Raw genomic sequence first — 26,270 nt, 5'->3', positions numbered from 1 at the left:
TTCAAGATTGGTTAAAGCGTGAAGAAGTAACAAACAAATACACTTTCGTATTTATATTATTAGTTAGGGTAGTTAGCATATGCGGACTTTGCGCAAAAATATGTTATTTGTTATGTAGTCAGATTATTTAAAAAAACATTTATAAAATTGTGTTCGGATGATATTAAAAAATACATGACATAGGTATCTGACAGTCGCTCATAGGTTTTTTGTAAAAAAAACTTATGGTTTAACAAATGCGAAAAACTTGATTAGATTACATAGTAGTTAGACATTCATTTTTTAATTAGGAAATTTCGGGATAAAATGTACCCTATGTGTTATTCCTGGTTATTTTCTACCCGTGTATCAAATTTCATAACAATCGGTCCAGTAGATAATGTGTGTAGAGATAACAAACAAACAAACTTACTTTCATATTTATAATATAAGTTGGGATACACTATAAACATATTTATATACATAAAATATATTTACCTTATCCTCGGTATCAGCAGCGGCAGCCTCAGTGGCTTGCACCTTGTCCTTGGGTCGCGGCAGCACGGCCCTCACCCGCGCGCTGAGCCCCGCCAACCGCGACCGCTCGCGGCCCCCCACCGCGCTCTCCGTGTCGCTACTGACAGAGTTGCGGTCACAACAAACAGTTGCACATTGATAAGATTCGGTAATAACAACAATGTTACAAGAAAATTATATTTCGAAATTACTTTTGGAAGTTTTCGTGAGTGAAGTGATTGCGTCCACACGTCCTCTCTTTTCGTTTACACAATGCGTACACGATAGCAGATGTGCAATTAATATAATAAAATTAAGTAATTCTCAACTGTTTTATTTTTGTTCAAAAGTAATACCTAGGCTGACCTAGAGACTGCGCTTGCCAACTCTAGACTTTCTTTTGTGTCTATTATTTTAATATTTTTAATTTAACTTAATTATTCGTCTACATTTTTAATTTAAATACATATTTGTAAATTGACGTCTTTGCGGAAAAAAATGCTGCGGAGGAATTTTCCACTTGGTCCATAGACGGAACTTTTATTTTAATATTAAATAATGACGTCCAATATTAATTTATGACAATATAAACCATGAATATTAGCAGTTATAGAATATATTTTGACTTTGTCTCATTTAAAGGGTTGAAAAGTTTATAAATTAAACTCTAGTAAAAGCTGTAAGTATAATTATTACAACTAGGTATATCATGCAGTTAAAACAATAATACATTTATTAAGTGATTAGTTAATAATTTAGCTGTGTGTTAGTAACAGTGTGTTTCGCCCATAGATATCAGAATATGTGGATTCGCCGAATGCAAGACAAATATAAATTTATTTGCGTAAATATTGGTTGATCCCCAAAACAATCACGGCGGCATTTTATATGCCTTTACGACAAATGAAATTATTACGCCAGAGCTAAAATAAAACAAGCAAAATAAAAATATATAAAAAATTATGATGATGGCACGATTTAAATAGAAGAATATAGCAAATCCATGACATGAAATGAAAAAAATCTTCAGAAGCCATAACTAGATTGCCTGCTCTGGGGGGCTACCATGAAACATAAAACACGTAACACCTCATTGCGTCCACACGTATTTTTTACACGATACGGGAAAAAGCGACAGCATGTGGACGTAGCAACGTGCTACGTGTTTGTATGTTTCGTGGTAGACCATCTACCCTGAACAAAGGATTAGTATGAAATCATGTTCTTATTCAATTATTTCTGAATGAAGTATTTTCCTGACATTCTTTAATGTATTAAATATATTACGAAAATTATACTGATTTTGATTTTGGCAAGTGAATAAAAGCGATAAGCAAAGATTGAGATTAACATACGTTACGGGAAGCGCCATGCCCGTCAAAAGCACATCCCCAGCAGGAGTCCTTGAAAAATAGGCCTTATTTACATAGCTGTAAGTTATATTTTGTAGAAAAGAATTTATATTTTCAAATTAATTTAACATTTTTTTTTAAATGAATACAGAGCTACGTTTACGGCACAAAATAAATAAAGATTACACAAATAATATACAAAACGTTAACATTGATTAAAAGCGATTGATTAAATTATGTGAAATTAGAAAAGTCGTTACAATTAAAATAATAAATTATTAATTAGATACAAATAACAAAGCCCAGTAGATCTCAGCCTTGCGGCAGTGTGCCAGTGGGCAAACAGAATGTACTATAAACTATTTACAAAAAAATTGTAAATGAAATACATACGATTCACCCGAGCTCTTGGTGTTGTCTCTGCCTCTGCCTGTGAATTTAAAATGAAAAAAAAAAATATGATGTCGAACCCGAAGAGGTAAAAAGTTGAAATGGTCATTATAAAACAGAAAATGTTAAGTTACTGAAGCAGAAGTAAAATAATCTGCCATTTTTCTGTGATATAACACAAGCTTTTAACTAAGTGAAGTATGCACTTTTCTGAAAAAAAAAACTGGGATAATGTGTAATTTTATTTCTGTTTTCCATACTACACTTACAATTTACTAAAATAACAAAAAAAACTGACTTCCAATATTATTATGTGTACCAGATGATTGAAATGTAAAATATGGCGTGCATCAAGGCAGTATTCTAGGCCCTCTTCCATTTATTTTTTTATGCTACTTGTTCTACTAATACTAATTAATATCATTTGAAATCATTATATCAAAACTAAAATAATAAGACTTTTAGAATCAAGGCCAGAAAATTTTCAAGTATAAAGACATGTAACGCGATTTCTTGACAACAATATGTTATTGGTATATTAAAGGTAAGTTTTGGTTTATATTCATTGGTAAAATAATGTATATTTAATGTATTTGTGTCTGAATATATGCCTTTCTGGATTTTTCATTTTGCAAAAGGATTTCTTTATAAATAAAACAAAACAATATTAGTTAATAAATACTTTATATTCATATTGTAGCAACATAGCTTACACGACGTAGTTATAGATCCAAAACGCTTTAGATTATTATTTTATGAAATTAACATCTTATAAAATTTGTCAGACAAGCCCTTTGTATAAATTTATTAAATTAATGTCACAATAATGTTCGTAGTAATTTTGGAATAATTAAAATTTTAAATAGACGGAGACTGATTGACGTATACGATAAGCTTTAATAATGATTATTAACAAAAGCTTTTGTCGGGACAAATTCTATAGTAGTTAAATTGTCAGTAAAAAGAGCTATATTGAGCTAGTTTTAAAAGCATTGTTTTAGCGTGTTTATGGCAGTGTTTCTCAAGTCATTTTAATCATTAATTGACTGTTCACGGTGTGGCTCTTAACGTTCAAAAATATAACTAAATTGGTACAAAAATAATTATTAATAAATGTACCTAAATTACTAAAAAAAATCACAATGATGGTGACTTACAAAACTAAAATAGAAACTATATTTTTTTTACAAAAATAAGTTTTTAGACGTTTACAATTTTCCGGCCATGCTCGCGATATTGTAAAATGATACAAAAATTACTTAAGTATAGTTAAACAGTTCGTATTCTTATGATAACTATTATAGAAACTTACTTCAAGCATAGTATATACAAAAATTTAGTAAAAATACAAAATGGTGGTTCGAACACAATAATTACTAACAATAACTAAAGTACACGTGAGATTTTAAAAAGAATAACGCTACTTTTAAAGAAAGCTGTGACGCAATAGAATGTATCCAAGGAAAAAACTTTAAAAATTATACTTGTTCCAAATATTATAATTATAATCTTATATTTAACACGAGTCTTAACAATATTAAAACTTTTACATAGCAATTACAACCGAAATATATAAAATGCAAATCTATAAATGCTATCTGGAAATAAACCTTTAGAGTTGATTTAAATATAAGTATATAAGAGTTAAATATACAAAAATACTGAATATAAGAAAATAATTTCAAAAAAGAGTAGATTTTAACCCTATTTTCAATACAAGGAATCTATGCTTTTCCTGTCATAGCAACTACAGATTTGTTTTTACAAAATTGAAGGCATGATTATGTTTCAATAGGATCAAAAAAATTGTGTAATAGCCCAAATTATACAAATATATAAATTGAAACAAAGTTATATATCTTATCTTATTATTATACATTCTACATGTAGGAAATCGTTATTGAAATGTCATTATACTAAGGTGAGTTGGGAATTGGCCGCCCAAACAATTATAATAGGTAAATAGCTTAACCTAAACTGTGATAATATAAATAAATACATATAAATAATAAATAAATATATCAGGACAAATCACACAGATTGAGCTAGCCCCAAAGTAAGTTCGAGACTTGTGTTATGGGATACTAGCTCAACGATACTATATTTTATAACAAATACATATATAGATAAACGTCCAAGACCTGGGCCAATCAGAAAAAGATCATTTTCCATCATGACCCGACCGGGGATCGAACCCGGGACCTCTTGGTTCAGAGGCAAGCACTTTACCACCGCGCCACCGAGGTCGTCAAAACAGATATAATTATAAATATTCGATAAACAAATCGCTATATAGTATAAAAGTAGCCCTCCGCGTCTCTGTCCTTAGGCTTTCTTTTTATAAACTACACAACGGATTCTGATGCAGTTTTCATTGTTATTTAGACAGTTTATTGCCGAAGGTTCATACATTCATAAATGACACCGAGCAAAGCCGGCCCCGGTCGCTAGTTAGTATAAAAGTTGACAATTTTATACTATCAATACACACCATAAATGTTTAATTATGCCATACAATAAAATGGGACTATCAGTACCTATTACTGATAATATGTGCATAGTCAAAACATAAAAAATCGAAATCTAAAATTTATCCAAAAAAATTTTAATAATTGATTATAATACTTAGAGCGTGCCACCTGACACTACGCTTCATAGTAAAGGTAGGTCCAGTGCAGCGGTTCACACGAAGTCGATTCTCGTTGATAAATTCTGGCAATTCTTTTTTATTTATTTGGTTTTTGTTTATGCCGGGGTCATTGCACGCGAGAGCGAGAGAACAAGATAAACTATCAATTGGAATAATTGTAGTTTCAAACTACGTCAATAAATTCATTGATATTTTGGTATAAACGCAAACCTCAATAACTTTGGTGATAAACGATAATATTAAATTTTGATTACTCACATGTATTAATAGGGTCTTTAATATTACGTCTTTAATTTTTTTGGCATAATTAAAAATTTATTGTGTACATGTTTAGCGGTAACAATATCATATTAACAAATATAACGCTTAAAAGATTTTATTTAATACATTAAATCTTCCTTCTTACTTCTAACAAGAGTGATAAAACGTTGTATTGGCCACAAGTAAAATAATTTTCCTGTAACGTTACACTATTAAAACCATTTGGACGACTTTGTAAAAAAATGTGAAACATTTTATCAAATAAGTATATGTGTAGCACAAAAACAATTTGTTGAACACTGCTTTTGACATTCTTCATCAGTTCGGTGATATAAAATGTTGTATTTTTGAGATAGCGGTTTTACAAAATTATACTTAATTGACAAAAAAAAGTTATGCCTAGAACGTTTTATATTATAGTCACAAATTCGATCTTATCTTATACGTTGGGATTCGTTGTTAAATAGTTGATTACCTACGAGATTCTTTTATATAAAAGTCAACGCATTCTAATGGAGAATATGTACATTAAATGGCAAATAAAAAGCTTGTAAAATATGCATTGGCATTAAAAATCAAGAATGACATTCACGATTAATTCGTGAAAAAGACATACAACGAAACAATTACGTACAGCCAAAGATCTGTATCATAAATTTGAATATAAAGCAGATTGTTACAATTGGAAACAACATTTTGGACAACAATATTACGAAAATTCGCCGAAACGATTTATTTATTAAAATTTTATTTACCTAAATGTGCTAAATAATTTTCATAGTCTCTTAAAAATCTATTGATAGACATTTTTAATATCGCCATTAATATCAGTACTATCTAGCAATATATTGTAAGGTAATTGAAGAAGATACACAATCTCATATTATCGAGTAGAGTCAGACCAAATACACTTATTTTCTTCAATTATAAGTATTTTTTTTTTAAAGAAAAAGCGTAATACATTCTTTTGTTTTCTTTCCAACATAAACCTATATATTAAGCTAAAAACTAATATATTTAGCTGCCACTATTCGTCCAAATCATTTGTTAAAATTCGTATAGTTACATATTATAAAAATAATATATGCTAATTTAAAATTTATCTTCAATTTAGCATATATTATTATTATAAATACAAACTAATAATAGAAACTTGAGTACATAACTATGATGATTACTAGGCAGTCGAGATAAAAGAAAGAATTTGTTTTTGGACAGTCATAAATACACCTACGTTGAATTACTTTATTATGTACTCGGGTACATAGGGTTAGGTCTTAATTGTAAATATAACCGTTATTAACGATTACAAGTGGCAGCATCCTGAATTCCCTTCAACTGAATTGGATATAAATACTCAGATCGCGGCAGTCGACATTATGCTATATATAATAGTGATATTCATAAAAATGTACAAACATATTATATTTAAAATGTTATTATGTGCTGTCACGTGCTGTGAATGTCAAATATTTAAAAAAAAAAAGAAGACAACATGGCTTCCCTAATTTAAATGTGATTTAAAATTGAAAAATAAAATCACTTTTGCGGACACAGGATGGTGCTATGGCAATTGTAACAATACAATTCTTTAATGTCTACACTCGAGTGTACGCAGAAGTGTCTGTAAGTATATGATTATTTTCATTCCTGCGCATAAGTTTTTATATCCTTTCAGCGGTCGAGATTGAGACTTACAGTTAGAAACTTAGACAGCTGTGTCTGGCTTTTTCTCCGGGTGTTTCGTGTCTCCGTTGCTGATGTAATCCCCATGGTCATGGGAAGGGTTTTCTGAGCCCTTGATGTCATCGTGGGAGGGGAGGGGCGCCTCCGAATCCGCCCCGTCGGGGATGTCGGTGTGGTGCGAACGCCCTGCGTAACCATATTAAGCGATCAAGTCTCGATTAAAACGTCAAAACGTTTCATTTCAGTGCTTTTTGTTCTTTTTTTTTTCATCTTTAGTGCAATTTTTTAAGCGTTGTTTTAGTTGGTGCTTTGTAAGTTGTCTTTTTTGTGGGTTTCTAAGTGATTTTAATAATTAATTTTGCTAAAAAGCTATTTTAAGGACTACGTGTGTGTACGCTAGAAATTGCTAAAATAAATTTATTATACACACACTCTATGGCAGGGCAGACGTGTGTCAAGGAAGTAATGAGCGATAATTAAAAAAAAAACAATTGTCAACACGTATTGTACACATCTCACAAGATATTTCAACCTGTGTCTGTTCAATATTTTTTTTTTAAATACATTTATTTCTGGTTATTTTTATTGTCATTTATAGACATATCAAACCTTGCTTTAAACTGTTACAGTGGGTATTAATTTTGCATAAAATGTTAAAATTTGTTTTTATAATTTTATTCTGGTTGTTGAAAAGAGAGTAAGAGTACATTTCATTAGAGTTCATGTTTTATTTTGTTATAATTTTTTTGTTTTTTTTTTTTTTTGTGTTAACCACCACCAATATAGTTATAAACAGACATACAAAACAATTAAATATTAGCAAGAAGATTTATGTAATAGGTAGCCTCGCCATAACACAAATTCCTTTTTTGAAAGTATTAAAGAACATTTTTTTTAAATTAGTATCAAAAAAAAAAGAAAAACCTGTCAATATAGTACTTCCACCACCACATAAATAGTTATTATAAAAAAAATCAGACGATTATGTTAATTGTAAAATAATATTAGTGCCTATCCTGAAACAAATCGATAAAGAAGTCATGCAAGAGGCAAGAGAGGTAATGCACCATGCTATATTTAGTAACGGTAAGGAAACAGATTGTGTAGAACAGAAATTGTAAAATAGAAGAGCATCGACATGCGATGATTCCTGTTGGTTCATGCAATTTGTAATTTAATCATTTTGGGTCAACTTGATCGCTTAAAATGTTATGCGGGTTCACAAAAACAGTACAAAATATAAATAACAATTTAACAACTACACATACAAAAGCCAAGAGAATAAAAAAAAAAACACTGCCATTTATTATATTCTATAACTACGTCCAGCCAAACATGTATAATTTTTTTTGAATAAACTTTTTTTTTTTTCAAATCAGTGAAAGCCTCACAGTTGTGATTAAAAAAAAATATATTTTTTTATTATTTTTATTTACCTATCGACCCACAGCCCGTGAGCCTGTTAAATTATAAGTATAGTTAATGTAAAATTTGTATAAAAGGAATGATATCCGCATGCCTATTAAGGGGAAGGAAGCATGTTTATGAAGCATGATCTTAAAATGCAATATAGAAGTACAAAAATCGTGGTAAAATATTCAGCTGGATTCCATTTCGGACCTGATTAACATCTATAAAAAATATATTTTGCATGGAACTAATATGTTTAATGATATATAATACTTGTGTTTTTTTTTTTGGTTTATGATAATATAATTCTTCTAAATTAGTAATATCACGTTCGGAGTAGTTTTATAATTTCTAAAATGGTAATTTTTTATTTTGGTTATCTACGCTAAAGGTTCGAATTTTTAATGATCGTAGACAACAATAAAACATATGGCTTTTTTTTTAAAGAAAGACATTATAATTAGTAAGGTCTTTTCCAATTAACGACAAGTCTACTATACGAGCTTGTTCATATAGAAATTGAAGCCTCACTGAGCTAGAGACAAAAAATATAATTTATATTGTAGTGAAAGCTTTTACGCAATCAGAAAATACACGTGAAACTAGCGAATATCTTTGTAATCATTGTTACACAAGCTTCTCAGTATCATAAAGGTTTTGGAGTTCGATAAAAAATATAGTTATATAATTCTTTATATTAAATAATATATTATAGTCGCGTCGTGTTTTTTCATTTTTTTCTGCATTATATCAAAATCTGATAAACTCACACTCAATTATGTTTAAAATTACAATAACAACCAAATTATTTTATCTGAGATAATTAAAAGCTTGTTAAAGAATAATTTTTCTTTTCTCGCGTAAGCTTAATAACAATTAATCTTACGCATGATTTAGATTAGAAAATATCCTTGATTTTTAATAATACTAATCTAATCCCAAAATCAGGTTCCACACGACGCTTCTAGACTAATAGAGCACATACAGAAGTCTGACTTCCTGAATTTCAGACTTAAGTTCTTCTAAATCAAGTCAATTTGATATGTTTATTTTTGTATTGTGTAATACTATGTAAAAGTTGTCGCCTGTTTATTTGCATTATTAATAAATAAAAGTTTTATCTATCTATTTATCTACCTAATGTCCTACATATGATTCTTTCCTCAATTTTCGACAGATCAATAATATAAAAAACAAGAACCTAAAAAATAACTAATATATCTCTAAATATATCTCAAAAATACAATACTTGCATTAAAGGGACAAAGCTATTATTTAAAAATAAATAATTATAAAAACTTACCGGCGAAACACCATCGGTTGGTTGCTTTAGCGAAAACGATGAGGGTTATAGCAATGAGTAGGAGCAGTACTGCGATTACGATGCCTACTATTGCTCCAGCCTCCAGTTCGACTCCTGAGGGGAAAATTAAGCACTATATTTAAAAATAAATGTGTACCATGAACAGAAAAAATAAAAATTATTGTTAGCATCAGATATGATCAAAATTTTGAATAATACATTGCGAAAATCGCAAATTTCCACGTATTTTTTTTATTTATACTAACCCTAAAGTTATTAACAGACCTACCATACAACAAGTCTTTTATTTATATAGCGATAACATGTACATGCAAGTTTGTAAAATTTAAATTAAACAAAACTAAATAACTAATATTATAATAATATTTAACGACCATGCGACTACAGCTCGAAATATGTCATGCTGAGCTAATGCAATATAATCTAAAACAATTATAATTTTCAACAAAAGGCAATTGTCAAAAATAATTTAACAAAAATCAAAATACGACGGTAAAAATCGAAATACGATTAAAAAATAAATCAAACGTTACATTATTACTTAACAATATGGCTGACAAGACTGGTATGCTGATCCGCTGCGTTACGCGTAATCTTAGCTTACTTACTCCACCTATCTCATTCACACACCGTACGTGCGCAAGAGACGGACTAGTGTTCCATTTCATTCGCACTTAGCATGTGTGACTGAGATGAGAAAGCGCTACGTCTACGTGTTACGCAGCGAACGAAGCATGCGGAGCGAATTTTCAATTTGTCATGCCCTAAAAAAGTACTGCAAACATCGTTCCGTTCATTCGAGAAGCCTAGCTTTTGTTCTTACCATAGATATCGATAACCAAGAACGAAGTGAATGCTTTGCGCGCTGTCAAAATATTAATATGGCGTCAGTAAACAAATATTTAATTGCTAGCTGCACCCTGTTACTATTTAAACATAAATTACACGACAATTAACAGAGTTACACGTAAGTGACCGGTATTTTCGTAAACAATGTCTATTTCTCACGTTAGTTTTAAACTGATTGACCTGGAACATTTGCATGACAACTGATGGTGCAACACGCTTGTTCTGTTGAACGTAGACATAATTTTGTTCTATAAATAAATAAATATGTTTGGACAAATGACACAGATTGAGTTGGCACTAAAGTAAGTAAGTACGAGACTTGTGTTATGAGTTACCAACTCAACGGTACTATATTTTATAACATATACTTGTAGGCTCAGGTTAATCTGAAAAAGTTCATTTTCCATTTTGACCTAACCGGGGATGAACCGGAACCCGAGACCCTCATTGTAGCAGGCCGGCATGATGACCGTTAGGCCACGGAGGTCATCTATAATGTCATCTAAAATCTACTGTTTGTCTGCAAATATTCATTCATTCTACTGCGCGTGTCGACTCGGTGAATCATATTAGTGAAGACCAATTTGCCTGCAAACATTCATTCTTCTTCTACTACGCGTCGACTCGACTTATTATTATATACTTATTACTTATACTCGACTTCTTATATATATTAGTGAAGAACGAATAAGACGATATTCATTAATTCTCATCAGTTCTTACCAGTGGGCTCGTCCAAAGTGCTGATGAGGACAGTGAACTCTTCAGAGCCGAGGTCGTTGGACACCCTCAGGTAGTACTTGCGGTCGACGTCCTCCTTCTCGATTTGGGAGATGAGGAGAGTCACGTTGTAGTAACCGCCGCCCTGGGAAATACATAAATTATAGATAATGTCAAAAATATAAAATTCTGTGTTAAAAATAAAAAATATAAAATAAAATATATACGGACAAATCATACAGAAAATAAAATTGGAAATGTACATTTCAACTTGGATCCTTTCTGACCCGAGCACCAAAGTGGTTCACCTTGGACACCTACATTGCGGTGTGGTTGTCGTCGTCGACTACAAATCGATTCGATAGTGTGATTACTTATCTAAGCGGTGAAATGTGTCTGTGTGAAAAGATCTCAGAATGGGAGGACCGATCACCCTTCTGGTGCTTGCGCTGGCCTCCCAATCATGAAGCCTCTCGACCACAATTTAAAACACAATGTGTTGTGTCACATTGAAACAAATTACAAATAGACAGCAATGAGCAATGGAAGAAGAATGGGAGCATCTCACCAGATGAAGCGGTTGTAGAGCAGTGACGTGTCCGTCGCCGGCGCCGGGAGGCAGCGCGCGCGCGCCCAGCGTCCAGTCGGCGCGCGGCGGCGGGTTAGCGCGCACCGTCACGTTGAGGCGGCCCTCCGCGCCTAGCTTCAGACCGAAGATCGTGATAGTGCCTGGTTCTAGGCGTTTTGGCTTGTCTGGAAACAGTTTTAGCTGCTTTGAGGGCGTTTCTTTTATTTCTTTGTTATTTATTTATGTACACAATATAAAATATCTTTTCTATACTAATATTAGAAATAATATTAAAATTCGTTTTAGATTATAGTCAAATTTTATTTTTAATTAATAAACACAAAACCTAATGTTTTATGACGAAATATTGCAGACTAGATCTTCAAGAGTGTAGGTTAACTTTTGTCACGAAAATACGCAGACGTAGTCGCGGACGGCCGCTAGTGGCACGATGGGCCATGATCCTGACTTTCCTTTGAGTTTCTCTAATAGCTAACCTTATTATAGATATTAGTCCGGCTTTTAACCAGCTACTGGTAAGTATAACACACTGTGATAGACCATATATATTACAAATTCTTCTCTCATATTTGGAGTTACATGTTAAATCGGACTAAGCAAGACGATAAACTTCTACAAGACTACACTAAAAATCACAGAAAAAAATATATAAATAGAGATAATATACATAGATGATCTTTTAGTATTGAGCAACTTACAATACACAATGAACTGTCGTTTAGCCTCTTTCGGCTCCAGCAGCGCTTCGTGTTCAGCTCTGCAAGTGAGGACCATGTTGTTGTCGTCAGCGGAGAGGACCCTGCTGATGTTCTGAGAGATAGTCTGCAGGTCGGCGCCGGGAGATGACGTGATGACAGGCTTGTAGAGGCCTTCGTGGAGCTCGTTGTCGTCTGCCAGAGATCATATTTATATAGATTATTGTTTATTTATATACATGCGAATATATGGGTAGGGGATATTTGTGAGAATATTTCACGCAAAATCTAGGTACTTAAGTATTTCGATGAAATTTATTACGTGGGTAGAATATAACCAAGTCATAAACCTACCACATATTAAATAAAATTTAACAAAAAACTAATCATAGTGATAATCATGATCGTTTATATAAATAAATACAGGAACAAATCACACAGATTGAGTTAGCCTTGTGTTATGAGATACTAACTGAACGTATAACATATTTTACAACATACAAATATTTAATCATTCAAGCAAGACCCCGATCAATCCGAAAAGACCTGATCGGGGTTCGAACCCGGGACCAATGTAGTATTCCGGCATGATAACCAAGGTCGGCGAGATGTCATACTTATAAATCATAGGTCAACTTACCCAAATACCACCGGATCTTGGCAGCGGGTCTGCCGTCAGGCACGACGCACCGCGCCAAGAATGTGTCACCTTCCTGGAACGAGGGGGACGATGGTCCTTCAAGATGGGGCTCGCTGGGGGGTCCTGTAACAATTGACGTTTTAGTTTCATCATGCCAAAAGTAAGAATGCATTTTGTACTATTGAAACAAAATGCGATTTTTTTAAAATTGGATTGAGTAGTTTAAGAACTTTATGACTATCATTCTAGTATAACTAGCAGTGGCAATTTTCACAATAAAGATGATACTGACACTAATTTATATGAAGTACTATAATGACAAAATATAAATATATTAGGACAAATCACAGAGACTGAGCTAGCCCCAAAGTAAGTTCGAGACTTGTGTTATGGGATGAGTAATACATGTTTTAACCTTTTTTGGAGCAGAAAGGTTAACATCCTTCTAAAAAAGGATATCGTAGTTGAGAATGAACTCGCGTGGACAAGAGATAGACAAACTCCTACAATACTTACTAGCAACAACGAGTCGCATGGTCGCAGTGATCTCGACCGGCCCGCGCTCGGGGGGCAGAGTACACGAAATGTTGCCATTCAGGTCTTCAGTCACCTGGCGGATGTGAGCACCGCATTCACCGCTCTGGGAAGATAAATGAAATGGCAATTAATTAAGGCTTTTAGGGAAGTGGCCGAAATTAAATCTAATCACCAAATTACAAGAAGGCTGGCCACGCTATCACTCTGTTGTTGGCCTGGTTCAATTTCCTATTTATTATTTAACTAGCTGCGCCCCGGGGCTTCGCTCCCGTGGGAATTTCAGAATAAAAAGTACCGTATGTGTTATTCCAGGTTTATCCAATTTCATAATAATAGGTCCAGTAGATTTTGCGTGACACATATACAACCTCACAAACTTTCGCATTTGTAATATTAGTAGGACAGTAGGATATTCCTATTTTATGATTTCTAGTTGCACTTACAGACTATTATCGCCGAAATTCGACTAATTCAGACGCGAATGCGTGAACATAGCTTAGTTAATGAGTGCTTTTATTTATCTCAATGAAAAACCAGCAATGTATACCGAACTGTTTCGCGATAATGTATATCAACATCTAAAATACTAATTACCTCGAGCCCCTTCCCCGCATAAATTACATTCTGGTTCGCGTCGTTGTCATTGGGTCGCAACCGGTAGGATGTCTGCGTCGGGCCCAGGGTAATCCTGTAACAGAAGATGAAGCATTAGAAATCTGTGGGACGCCTGTTTCAAATTTTTGCTAACACAGCCGTCTTGTCAACATACATCATACAGTGATTTCTTCTACAATTTCTTCCATACAAAGGCCTATCACGAAACACGTACCTAGCACGTTACTAAATACCACATGCTGTCTCTTTCTCCCATATCGTGTACGCATCGTGTAAAAGAAAGGGAACATTTGGACGCAATGACGAGCTACGTGTTTTATGTTTGGAACCTCTCATAATGAATACCCAAATTCTATCCGTATTCTCCCTATTCCTCTAAATCCCTTCTGACTCTCTTTCTCTCTCTTATTTGAGCGCGTTCCCGGTTTCTTCATCAGCCGTTGAGCGTCGGAGCCCAGGGTCCGCTTTCCTACTTTTTCGTCTCCACCTCGCACGGTCGTGCCGGGATGCCGGCAAAAGATAGTAAAAGAACAAAATAAAGAAGAACTTACCGACAAGAGTCAATGGGGTAGTTGACCTGGCAGAGCACAGTGAGGTTGTCACCCACCCTCCTGACAGATTCACGTGGCTCGATCGAGATCAGCTGGCCTGGAGACAGAGAGAGAGACAGGTGAGAACAATAGTAGCAACGTTGCATTCGCATTCTAATTCCAAGTATGGTTTATATGGGATGGGAGCAAGATTGACGTCGTACAGGGAGGTCAAAACGATGGCTGAGGATAGATAGACATGGATAGACGTCAACGGACAAGAACAATGTTCTTAAATGAATATGAATGTAAACTGTTAAGTGCCACAAGTTTGAAGTTTTGATAGCGCCTGAGGTCATATCTGAAACAGAGTTTGTCTGTAGTTTGTAACTCGTCAAATTCATATTATGTTGTGGTTATGAACTTTATATTATACAGACATACTAATAAACTTAAAAGTGTATTTGTCCTTCTTTCACGTCAAAACGGAGCACTGTATGTATACTGTTTAATAGTTTTTACTAAAGTTATTTATCCAGTGTGGCATGAATTGTTAAGAGATTTTTTTAAATTTCCACAAATTTTCGCATTTACGATATTACTACGATTCATATTTCTTTTATCTATGGTATAAGTATGGATGGAAAAATGTGGCAAACGGATTTTTTTAGATGCTTTTGGCATTGAAGTTTAGGTTCTTGGGGCAGAGGCGCACGGGTACACGGTACAGAGAGGTCAGTCAACGACTGAGGGAGGCCACAGGTGACCCTCGCTCTGGTAGCTTTCTAGCACAGCGAATCGCCATTGCAATTCAGCGCGGAAATGCTGCCTGTGTGATGGACACCGTGCCTAGCGGGCCTTCTTTAGATATTTTTAATGTATAAGTATTTATACGTTATTTTTAAGTTAGTTTTTAGTTTAAAAATTAATATATTTTTGTGTTTTTATTGTTAATTATATTTTGTGATTAAAATGTCTGTTTCAACATTCTATAGTTTCAGTAATTTTTTGGAGAATCGATGAAGCGACCTTCTTTACGTCCCAAAAATAAACGTAATAAGAAACGTAATGTTTCCTCGAATTCAAGGACCATTTGTTTCGGAGAGATAACGAATTACGAGACCCTACGGCGGGCACTGAGCGGTCCCTCAGCGCTTACTGAATGGACCCCAATCAATAATAGTTTATTTTTTATTAACAGAACCCTAATCCTAACTAATATTATAAATGCGAAAGTAAGTTTGTTTGTTACCTCTTCACGCTCTATCTACTCAACCAATCTTCTTGAAATTTTGCATACATGTAGTTTGAAGTGTGGAGAAGGACATAGGATATGTTGTGAGTGACATGTCTTTCATCCCGGAAAAATTTACGCGTGCGAAGCCTCGGGCAAAAAGCTAGTGTACAAGGATGGTCTTAAAATGGTTACATACTTAGTTACTTATAACTTAGTCACAATAAAAACTAAACAGTATATTTTAAAGGGGGGGCTCCCATACTTCAAACGCGATATTCTTGTCACAATTACAGATAATGCTAACAAATTGGTTACGATAAAACGGAACCCTTCGTGTGCGAGTCCGACTCGCACTTAACTTTTATCTATACATATAATATAAATGTAAGTGGGCAATGTTTGTTCGCGCAAAACGTAAAACTACTGGATTGTATTTGATGGGGTTGTCTCAGTTGTATAGCTGATGGTCTAACTTAAAATCTTGTATAGGTTTTATAGGTTTCATCGCGAGATGTTGACATAATAAAGATATTGACAAAAAATGATGAGCGGACACACGAATTAAACGCGGACGAAGTCGCGGGAAAAGCCAATTACAATATAAAAAGAAGTATATTTTTAGTTGCTTAACGTGATTCTCCGCAGACGAACATTATACACAGAAAACAAACGCATTCATATTCTCCGCGCCGACGGACTCCCAAAGGGAGCACACCCGTCCGTTCAGAGGGAATAAAAATTCGAAAAGTACATCGTTTTCTAATAAACAGGGAAATTCAATTTCGGAAATTTCTTGGAATTAAGCGCTTTTAAATGTTTTATTATTAGGTTTAAAACTTTTAACAGTTTTTTAGCGGTTGATATGAAACCAGAGCGCGCGTTTTAAAAAAGATTTCAGATTCAGATTTATTGCAAGCCACAAGTTCGTAGTTCTTACATAAATAAGTACAAGTGACGTCCTCCAAGGCCACAGCGAACACGAGGGCAACTAGTTACCTTATTACTTACAAAATAAATTCGTCTTTTAAGTGATTTGTATAGTAGAGAAATCAAAGTGAATCTATATCAAACATTTATCATCGAAAAACTCAGAAATCTCGCAATAACTTTCATTAATAAGGATTTCTTTTAGATTTTTTACAAATATTGAATATTTTTCTATAATAATATTGAATATTATATATTTTTATAGCCATGTGATGAGGGCTGCTGGAAACTAGGCAAATAAAAGATAAATAAGAACTAGAAAAATCAAAAAATCATCTAACACAAAAATATTATTTTCTATTGTGTTAACGTATTGAAAGTGTATAATTTAATGAAATTATTGTGATTTGTATCTAGGATTAAATTAAATAACATAGGAAGGAAGGAGCGGAGTCTCCTGGCACAAGCATATTTTTGCTTAAAAGGAGACTCCAACATGCACAACCATTGTAATTCATAGATACCCAATAAATATATTTTATTTTTTTTATTTATTACACGTTATCGCTTGGGTCATATTTTGCTTTTCGCCCTTGTATATACAATAAACAAGTTTTTTACAAAAATATAATTATTGCAACAAACTTTTATTGAGAGAGATCTTGTTTCATTCCACATGTGTCAAATAAATCATGTACGTGCAGTGAATCGTTGGGGAGTTCCCTCGTCGGGAGCCGATCCCGGGTGCACCATCAGCTCATGCATATCATATTATGCATTTATCATACAAACTAAACGTGCATACAATGTTTCCGCTCGATTGGTTGAAGATATCTGCTTCAAATTTGAGTTGATTCCACCCGAACGAACATAGTAACATACATTGATTACAAATAAAGCTTGTAAAACTGATCATTGCTCTAAACAGATTAGCTAGGCGTTATTCAAATAGATACTCTAAATGGAACACCTCTAAAAAAGTTAAGTCGTTAACATAAAACTGAAACCAACCAAAAAGTAGTAACATTAAAAAAAAAACGAAAATAGTTTGGAACTTTACAAACTGCCTGTAATGCATTTGCTATGCGTAGGGTGACCAAGATTGCGTAGTTTCAGCGGACTTCGGACTCTCAACGGCTGAATGGCACGTGAAAGGGTTTCACGAGTTTTTTCAATTCCGCCGCGGGCTGTCATTATTGTTTATTAAATTTTACCGTAAACAGTGATCATATTTGTAACCCTATTTTATAAATAAGTAAAGTAAATATTTAGCTTAAAAAAATGAATCTCTATTCTATAATCTTGTAGGACACTAATTAAACGCTACACGCCGCATTCAAACGCTCGTGAAATTAACCCAAAAATGCTCTGATGAGAGAGAGGGTAACCAATTGAGGGTAACCAAACCAAAAAATTGTCCCACTCTGCCACTACCATCATGGTCACAGCAATGCAACAAAATGCATGTTTTGCACACAAATCGGAAAAGCTTGCGTGTGTTACATCGCTTTCAGTTGGTAACATTCTAAAACTATACGACATATTGAGGGAACTTTGGAACTATTAAAACCCAAACAAATGCGAATCTGGCTCGACAGACAGACGCGCGATTGGACTTTGTTTTTAAACCCCGACGCAAAAAGTGGGGTGTTATAAGTTTAACGTCTGTCTGTCAGATACACAGACAGACACGTTAAAATCATAGCTCCCGAATGGATGAACCGATTTTCGTTTGGTTTTTTTTTTGTGTCATAAATAATTTTATCCCGAGTGTTCTTAGTCTGTGTTTCATGAAAATAGGTTCAGCCGTTCAAAAGTTATAGCGAAATGAATATTGAAATTCGGGGGTTTTTTTGTTTGTCCAACAAATAAACTTGTATATTGTGCAAGGATAAGGAAGCCTAATGCCAAAGGAAAAGGTCCTTTATTTTTTACTAATTAAAGGTACTTTATTAGGTGACAACGATTAAATTAAAGTAATAAATTATTAACATTTCGAAAACAGACCGACACCAATCCAATCTAACTATAATCAAACTATATGCCTTCACCCGGCTTCGCTCGGGATCAACTAACGCACAGTATGACTTCATTGTAATCAACGCTGTTCCAAGAACAGAGGTGTTGTGGAGTCTACATGTGGATGTATTATTTTTGTAATTCTCTTTGAGTAACAGAGCTGATGATTTTGAAACAAGTGTATAAAAGACGGCTCGTGGTGGAGTGGACTGTAATTTATTGTAGCTTTTTCGGAGCCGGTTAAATAAATATGCTGAGATTACTTGGAAGCACTTTTTATTGACACGAAAGACAAAGAGGAAGAGAAAACCATTTTTAAATGTGAGCGTAAATGTTGCTATAGTAAAAAATAAAAATATAAAATTTTCAAAATTCGAGTCCTAAAGGGGTAAAAATTGGAGGTAAAATTTTGTATGAAATATAACGAAAATCTTTACTGATCTACTTGAAACTTGGCACAAATAGTAAGTATGCAACAAAAATAATGAAACCCGTGTTTCAGAATTTGACCTTTAGGGTAGTTAAATGAGGGTGAAAACAAATAACGAATAACCATTCAAAATTTCGTCAACTAAAGATACGAGTAGACAGCTCAGCGGTAAACACCATTGAATTCACGTTGTTACTGTTGACGGTTCGAATCCTGAACTTCAATTAGGTATTATGAATTAAATCTGATTATCTATACATATAGGGTGATTTCTGAGAAAATATTAATTATGATTTTACCCGAGCGAAGCTGGGACGGGTAGTACAAATCTAATTTTATTGAGCGCACAAACAGTGTTCACCGCATCGACAGTAGACAAGAGAGAAAGTCCACAGAGTATAAAATAGGTTGCGTTCACAAATCTCTAAGAAGAGCAGATATAATCAACTTAGTAAGCAGACTGTCGACATGCTTAGATCTTGACTATATTAAAACGAGACAAAATCAATACTCTTTAGGGTTCCGTACCCATAGGGTGGAGTGAGACCTTATTACTATGATTTCGCTATCTGTCCATCAGTCTGTATGTTTATCACGTATATCATGAACAGCGACACTTTTTGTAATATATGTTTATAATGCGATAAATTTCGAACCGTTGGTCTGGTTTTATATAAAATTTAAAAGGTATGTAGGATCCGTCAATGGAATTTTTAAATTCGTGGAGCAACAAAATCGGTTTAGTCGTTTTTGAAATATTCACAATTTTGTAAAAAGTCATCAAAAATTTATTGTGTTCGCGAGGTGTAAGTTCGCGGCGAACAACTAGTTTACTTAAAGTTTCACAGTGATGAAAAATAGAAATCATCTCCACGCATTTCCCTGTGCAAAGTTTTTCCTTCACCGTCAAATTGTCTTTATATTAGGATCTACGACGGCGCTGTTATTAACGTCGGTCATTTTGATTCTAACTCGGTGACAAAACTCGTAATATGTGTCGAGATAAATCTCATAGTTACCGCCCTTATATCACTACATTATTATATGCCGCGATAAAATTTAAACTATAATGGCAAGCCCTTCTGGCATGATAGGGACCAACACTGTTTAAAAGAGTTTCTTTCGGCATTCGTTCTCAGCAGCGGTCGTTCCGAAATGTCTTTGACTATATTAAAATAAATAAATAAATATATTAGGACAAATCACACAGATTGAGCTAGCCTCAAAGTAAGTTCGAGACTAGTGTTATGGGATACTAACTCAACGATACTATATTTTATAACATATACATATATAGATAAACATCCAAGACCCGGGCCAATCAGAAAAAGATCATTTTCCGTCATGACCCGACCGGGGTTCGAACCCGGGACCTCTCGGTTCAGAGGCAAGCACTTTACCACTGCGTCACCGAGGTCGTCAAATCAAAGCATGTATTCAGAAATTACACCTTAACAGACATTTTTTCACGTCAAATTTTAACATGATTTATTGGTCTTTCTCAAAGCTACAAACTACTAGCATTTTTTAATAGTACTTACCTATTATCGATAATGCATACTTGTATTTAGATAAATAAACATTTAATACTTGCATATTTATACGCCCATACTTATATTATAAATGCGAAAGTCTGTCACGTTGTCACGATTTTGTCACTGCTGAGCCGATTTTGATGAAATACCGCGGGGTAACCTGCGGGCGACAGTTACTAAAGCATACATAGATATGAGGACAAATTTCACACAGTTACTCAAAGTGCCAACCGGTCGCCCGAAGCTTCGCTTTGAGACAAGCTAAGGCTTTCAACCCGAGAGCTTTAAGCTTCTTACCGCTAACAGCTTGAACGGGAGCCGTGCTGAGCTTTCAAAAACTTAAAGCTACACGTTTTTGAAGCAATTATAATTTGAAAATAACTTGAAATATTTAGTGTAATGTTAGACGAATTTTTACAAAAAGCTGCTTGTGGTTAGCGCCCTGGAATATGACCACTCCTCCCGTGGACGTCGTACGAAGCGACTAAGGGATTAGTTGGTAGCTAATAAGCAACAACACATTCTCAAAGATGGTTAATGTCAGGCAGGTCGTAAAATAACATCAAAATCTTGAAACTTGGTTATTTTTTTACGCGAAACCCTGTTTTCAGAGCGTCGCATCCGAGTATAGGTACACACGAAGAGAGATAAAATTGTCAAACATCACTATTTTACTCGAGCAAATTGAAATGACGACTATAGCTTTCTGTGTCTATGGCGTCCAACACCGCGTGACATATATTGGCAATATTTGTCTACATGCTCAGTCCATGATTCCGAATAACTTTTAGTATGGGTGTGACTCCGAAATGGTCTGTTCTATACAAAATTAAATACTTAACTGTGGAAAATGTATGGATCAATTTTTTTTTTTGCGATTTCAAGGTTGATTCATACGAAAAGTTGTTCAGTACCACCGACTGAGCGTGTGGATGTAATAATGCCAATGTATAAGAAATAAATAAATATATTACGACAAATCACACAGACTGAGCAAGCTCCAAAGTAAGTTTGAGACTTTTGACTTGACTCAACGATACTATATTTTATTTAACATCCAAGACCCGGACCAATCAGAAAAAGATCATTTTCCATCATGAGCCGACCGGGGATCGAACCCGGGGCCTCTCGGTTCAGAGGCAAGCACCACTGCGCCACCGAGGTCGTCAGTAATCACCTGTATTTTTACCTAAATGATGGATCGATCGTTTCCCTTACTTTTTATGACATTACTTCCCAATCGTTTATAACATCAGATATCGAGCCACTCAGTTACCGTAGGGTCCAGGGTTCGAATCCCAGAACGACTCTTTAGGGAGTAGGGACAATCGAGTTGATTCATTGAGCAATTTGTCTATGGCCTGTGAGGTTGATATTGGGGGTTTTTGACTCACGAAAGAAAAGACGGGTTTAGCCAGTTGTCCGCGGGTGCTCCCGCGGGGAATTAATTTGAGTATTTTTGCATTACTGTCCTTTAAGGCGAGAGAGGGACGTGTTTAACCAAATGAGATAGAACTTTTCCATACTATTTCCCGTTCCGATCGAAGTGACAAATTAGGCTGGGCAAATCATTTTTTTTTTAAATACATTATGACAAATCACACAGATTGAGCTAGCCCCAAAGTAAGTTCAAGACTTGTGTTATGGGATACTAACTAAACGATACTATATTTTATAACAAATACATATATAAATAAACATCCAAGACCCGAGCCAATCAGAAAAAGATCGTTTTCCATCATGACCCGACCGGGGATCGAACCCGGGACCTCTCGGTTCAGTGGCAAGAACTTTGCCACTGCGCCACCGAGGTCGTCAAATACATTAATTTCAAGGACAAAAAATGTTATCGCTCTCTCTTGTTACATCTATTGCTACATATAAAAAAAACTGAGTGAGATATGTTTGTACATAGGAGATATTAAATTTAAAAAAAAAAACTTTGGGGTCCCTAATAGAAGCGAAGCAATTGTTTTTAGAATTTTGTCTGTCTAACAGTCTGCATGTTTGTGCGCGCATCACGCATTAACTACTGGATAGAACTTGATTCGATTTTCACAGCTGCATAAGAGATAGTCTAACTTAAAATCTCGTATAGGTTTCATCGCGATTGCGTTGCTTAGAACCCGAGATATAGACAATAATAAATTATGAGCAGGACGCATGTAATAAACGCGGGCGAAGCCGCGGGCAAAACCTAGTCTCACATATTTACAACTAGCGGTTCGTCCCTGCTTCGCTCGTGTAAAACCATAATAAATAGTACACCTTCCGCAGAAATCACACAATCTATTCTTAAAACCCGCATCATCATCCGTTGCGTGGTTTTAAAGCATACGAGTACATAGGGACAGACAGCGGGAAGCGACTTTAATACTATGTAGTGATTGATACGTGCATCTCTTTTTTGTATGAGCGCAATGGAAGATATGAAGAGTCCTATAAATATATAAAATATAAATAAATATATTAGGACAAATCACACAGATTGAGCTAGCCCCAAAGTAATTTCGAGACTTGTGTTATGGGATACTAACTCAACGATACTATATTTTATAACAAGTACATATATAGATAAACATGCAAGACCCGGGCCAATCAGAAAAATATCATTTTCCATCATGACCCGACCATTAATCGAACCTGGGACCTCACGGTTCAGCGGCAAGCACTTTGCCACCGAGGTCGTCAAAGCTTTCTCTACGATTAAATTCATGACTAAATGAACCTAACCTCAAAATGTATACTATATCTAACATCGATGGTAGCCTATTAGTTTTAACTACCTAAACTGAACCCCGTTTTAAAACGAGGGCCGGTTTATGACGCTCGTTAATTTTATTACGTGCTGGAGAGTCAGTTCGTGAGGATTTATTGTTGTGAAAGTGATTTTATTGTAATACTTAGTTATTGTTTTCTTAAAGAGAACGCGTGAAAATATTATTTTCGTATGTTTCATATATTTTTCAACGCACTTTCACGTAACGTAATCACGGGCCTCATTAACTTGATGTTAATCATCCATATAACAAATTCAGTGTAATTCTTTAAGTTGGTTTTTTAGGGTTCTTTATAGAATAGTTTCGCCTTGTGCGTCCGTCCGCGGTCTAGCTCAAAAACGATTAGTGCTTTAATGATGTAAAATAGTATTTGGCACAATTTTTTCCCGTTTTAGCTCAATGTTAACAACATTAAAGGATCTAAAACATACTTGGATATAAATTTGACAATCAGAGCGATCATTAATATAATCTTTATGAGGCTAGACATTGTAATAATGATATATTGAAACGGAAAAAGGAGAGGGTCCGTACAACGATTTGTAATAATTGTGCGGAACCCTACCCTATTATGTTGAGCACCTGCTTTATTGAATTTTGGGACAATCACATTTGTGGGGATTTTCTCTCATTATTTTGAGTCCTCAATGATTATAGTGGATGTATTTTTATTGAATAATATACAGGGTTACTGGCGTCTAACGCATACCTTCCACAGGCGCATAAGGTGCATAGAGACTAACATCTTTTGTTCCACGACTTTTGTCTAAACGTAATAAATACAAAAATTTTCCTTTTTTTAGTTTTAACGTCGTTTCTATAACACGTCACTTCTATGTTCGATTCCGCTACATAACGCTACTGTACTGTCTCGTGTTGCTCGGCTGTTACATACAGTTAACATGTGTAGAATCGAAAATTAGATTATATTTTTTTTAACGAAAAATTGTAGAATAAAAGTTGCTTGTTTTGATTACTTACTTGGATTACTACGCGACTGTCTGCCGCTAGATGGCGGTAAGTAGTCGTAAAAGTCATGTCAGATGCCTTTAGGCGACTTGAGTAAAATCTGACACCAGTGTTAGCAATAACACACTCGATATGATGACGATGAACAAAAATGTACCTACTTAGGTCATCCACACTAATATTATAGGTAAAAAGGAAAGATATGTATTTTTTTTCTGCTTATAATGAACTCAAAAACTACAAGGCCGATTTTGATGAAATTTGGCACAAGAGATATTCGATAACCTTCAGGAGTGCTGCTACTTTTTATTACGATTTTACCTGACCGAAGCCGGGCGAGCTGTTAGTATAAAATATGTCCAATAAAAACTGCATTGTACAAGGAAACGATTTTAAATTGATTGATAAATAATAATCAGCTAAGTATAAATTGTGTGGAATTTACACTTAAATGACATCAACTTAAGGGGAGGACAAAATGTTTAAAAAAAATCTTTAATCAAATGTTTGTAAAATATGGTTTGTCTGGATTTTGATGGGAGATTTTTTTAATACAGTTTAAGATAGTTTATGGTTTTACCCGAGCGAAGCCAAGACGGACCGCTCGTATTGTAATAAATTAGATTTTCATTATTTAGCAAGATAGGTTTTTACCACAGTTAATAAGCATGTAAAGAAAAAAAAATAAACTTTTAAATCGATTTAGAAGATAATAAACGTGTATTTTCAATCTTGTAATTTATCTTTTCTCTGCAATACGAATACGCAATTTATTTGCAATAAATGACAGGATATTGATGTTGTATAAAATAATGAGTTTCATATCTAATTTTCAACGCTATTCAGGAATGAAAAAGCATTTTTTTTTCAAGTTTTTCACAACAATTTCATTATTCCGAGCGATGACACGAATATAGAAATAGAAAGAATATTATGATTATTTTTACGTGGCGTCCATATTAATTATCCGTGGATGTCGTACACATGGTTAAAAGGTATACTGAATTATATTATGATTCATGTATAATTTTTGGGGCTTTATATATAATTTTTTATCAGTAATATAACAATGTAAGTACACAATAAAGTATGTACTTTATTGTGTACTTTGGTAAATATCATTTAATTTAGAATATGACGTGAAAAAGTGCCTGTGAAGGCCTAATTTCTGAATAAATGATTTTATTTTGAAAAAATTAAATAAAAAACACTGCACACAGTAGTCTACTCCTTAATGACGTCACCTTAAGGGAGCCACACCCTCAATATAAGGGGGTTTTGATTTTATTAAGTGTTGCACAGGGTGCGTCGATTAGCAATCAAGACCCTTTTATATTGGGACTATGAATAAATAATGCATATATTATGTGAAATTCCTTTCGTTATTTGCATTTCTTTTGATGTCCGTCTGTGGTTATTATGTGTTCAGTTCGTGTCTAAAACATTTTAGCACCGCCTCTATATTAATATATATACGAATTTGTTATAAAATATAGTATCGTTGAGTTAGGTCACTGAACCGAGAGGCCCCGAGTTCGATCCCCGGTCGGGTCATGATGGAAAATGATCTTTTTCTGATTGGCCCGGGTCTTAGATGTTTATCTATACATGTATTTGTCATAAAATATAG

At 34.3% G+C, this 26,270-nt stretch overlaps 1 protein-coding gene across 7 annotated transcripts in view; it reads right to left on the bottom strand.

The window, feature by feature from the left end:
• Fas3 (Fasciclin 3) overlaps positions 1-26,270 on the bottom strand; it is a 149,029-nt gene that overhangs the window by 3,016 nt on the left and 119,743 nt on the right. For 2 of the 7 annotated variants that reach the window (XM_053766220.1, XM_053766219.1), the window contains 11 exons: positions 14,765-14,861; positions 14,193-14,286; positions 13,578-13,701; positions 13,062-13,184; positions 12,425-12,616; positions 11,706-11,890; positions 11,141-11,282; positions 9,548-9,661; positions 2,241-2,277; positions 1,851-1,898; positions 478-616 (listed from right to left, as the gene is read on the bottom strand). In XM_053766220.1, the coding sequence (XP_053622195.1) occupies positions 478-616; positions 1,851-1,898; positions 2,241-2,277; positions 9,548-9,661; positions 11,141-11,282; positions 11,706-11,890; positions 12,425-12,616; positions 13,062-13,184; positions 13,578-13,701; positions 14,193-14,286; positions 14,765-14,861 (1,295 nt within the window). Of the gene's footprint in view, positions 1-477; positions 635-1,850; positions 1,899-2,240; positions 2,278-2,902; positions 7,021-9,547; positions 9,662-11,140; positions 11,283-11,705; positions 11,891-12,424; positions 12,617-13,061; positions 13,185-13,577; positions 13,702-14,192; positions 14,287-14,764; positions 14,862-26,270 lie in introns of those variants that run through there. The other 5 variants (XM_053766221.1, XM_053766222.1, XM_053766223.1 and 2 more) reach the window with 5 other exon arrangements.

The sequence above is a fragment of the Plodia interpunctella genome, chromosome 28, assembly GCF_027563975.2.
Source record: "Plodia interpunctella isolate USDA-ARS_2022_Savannah chromosome 28, ilPloInte3.2, whole genome shotgun sequence".
Lineage (NCBI taxonomy): Eukaryota > Metazoa > Arthropoda > Insecta > Lepidoptera > Pyralidae > Plodia > Plodia interpunctella.
The sequence above is the reverse complement of the archived record's forward strand: the minus strand, read 5'-3'. Positions and strand labels throughout refer to the sequence as shown.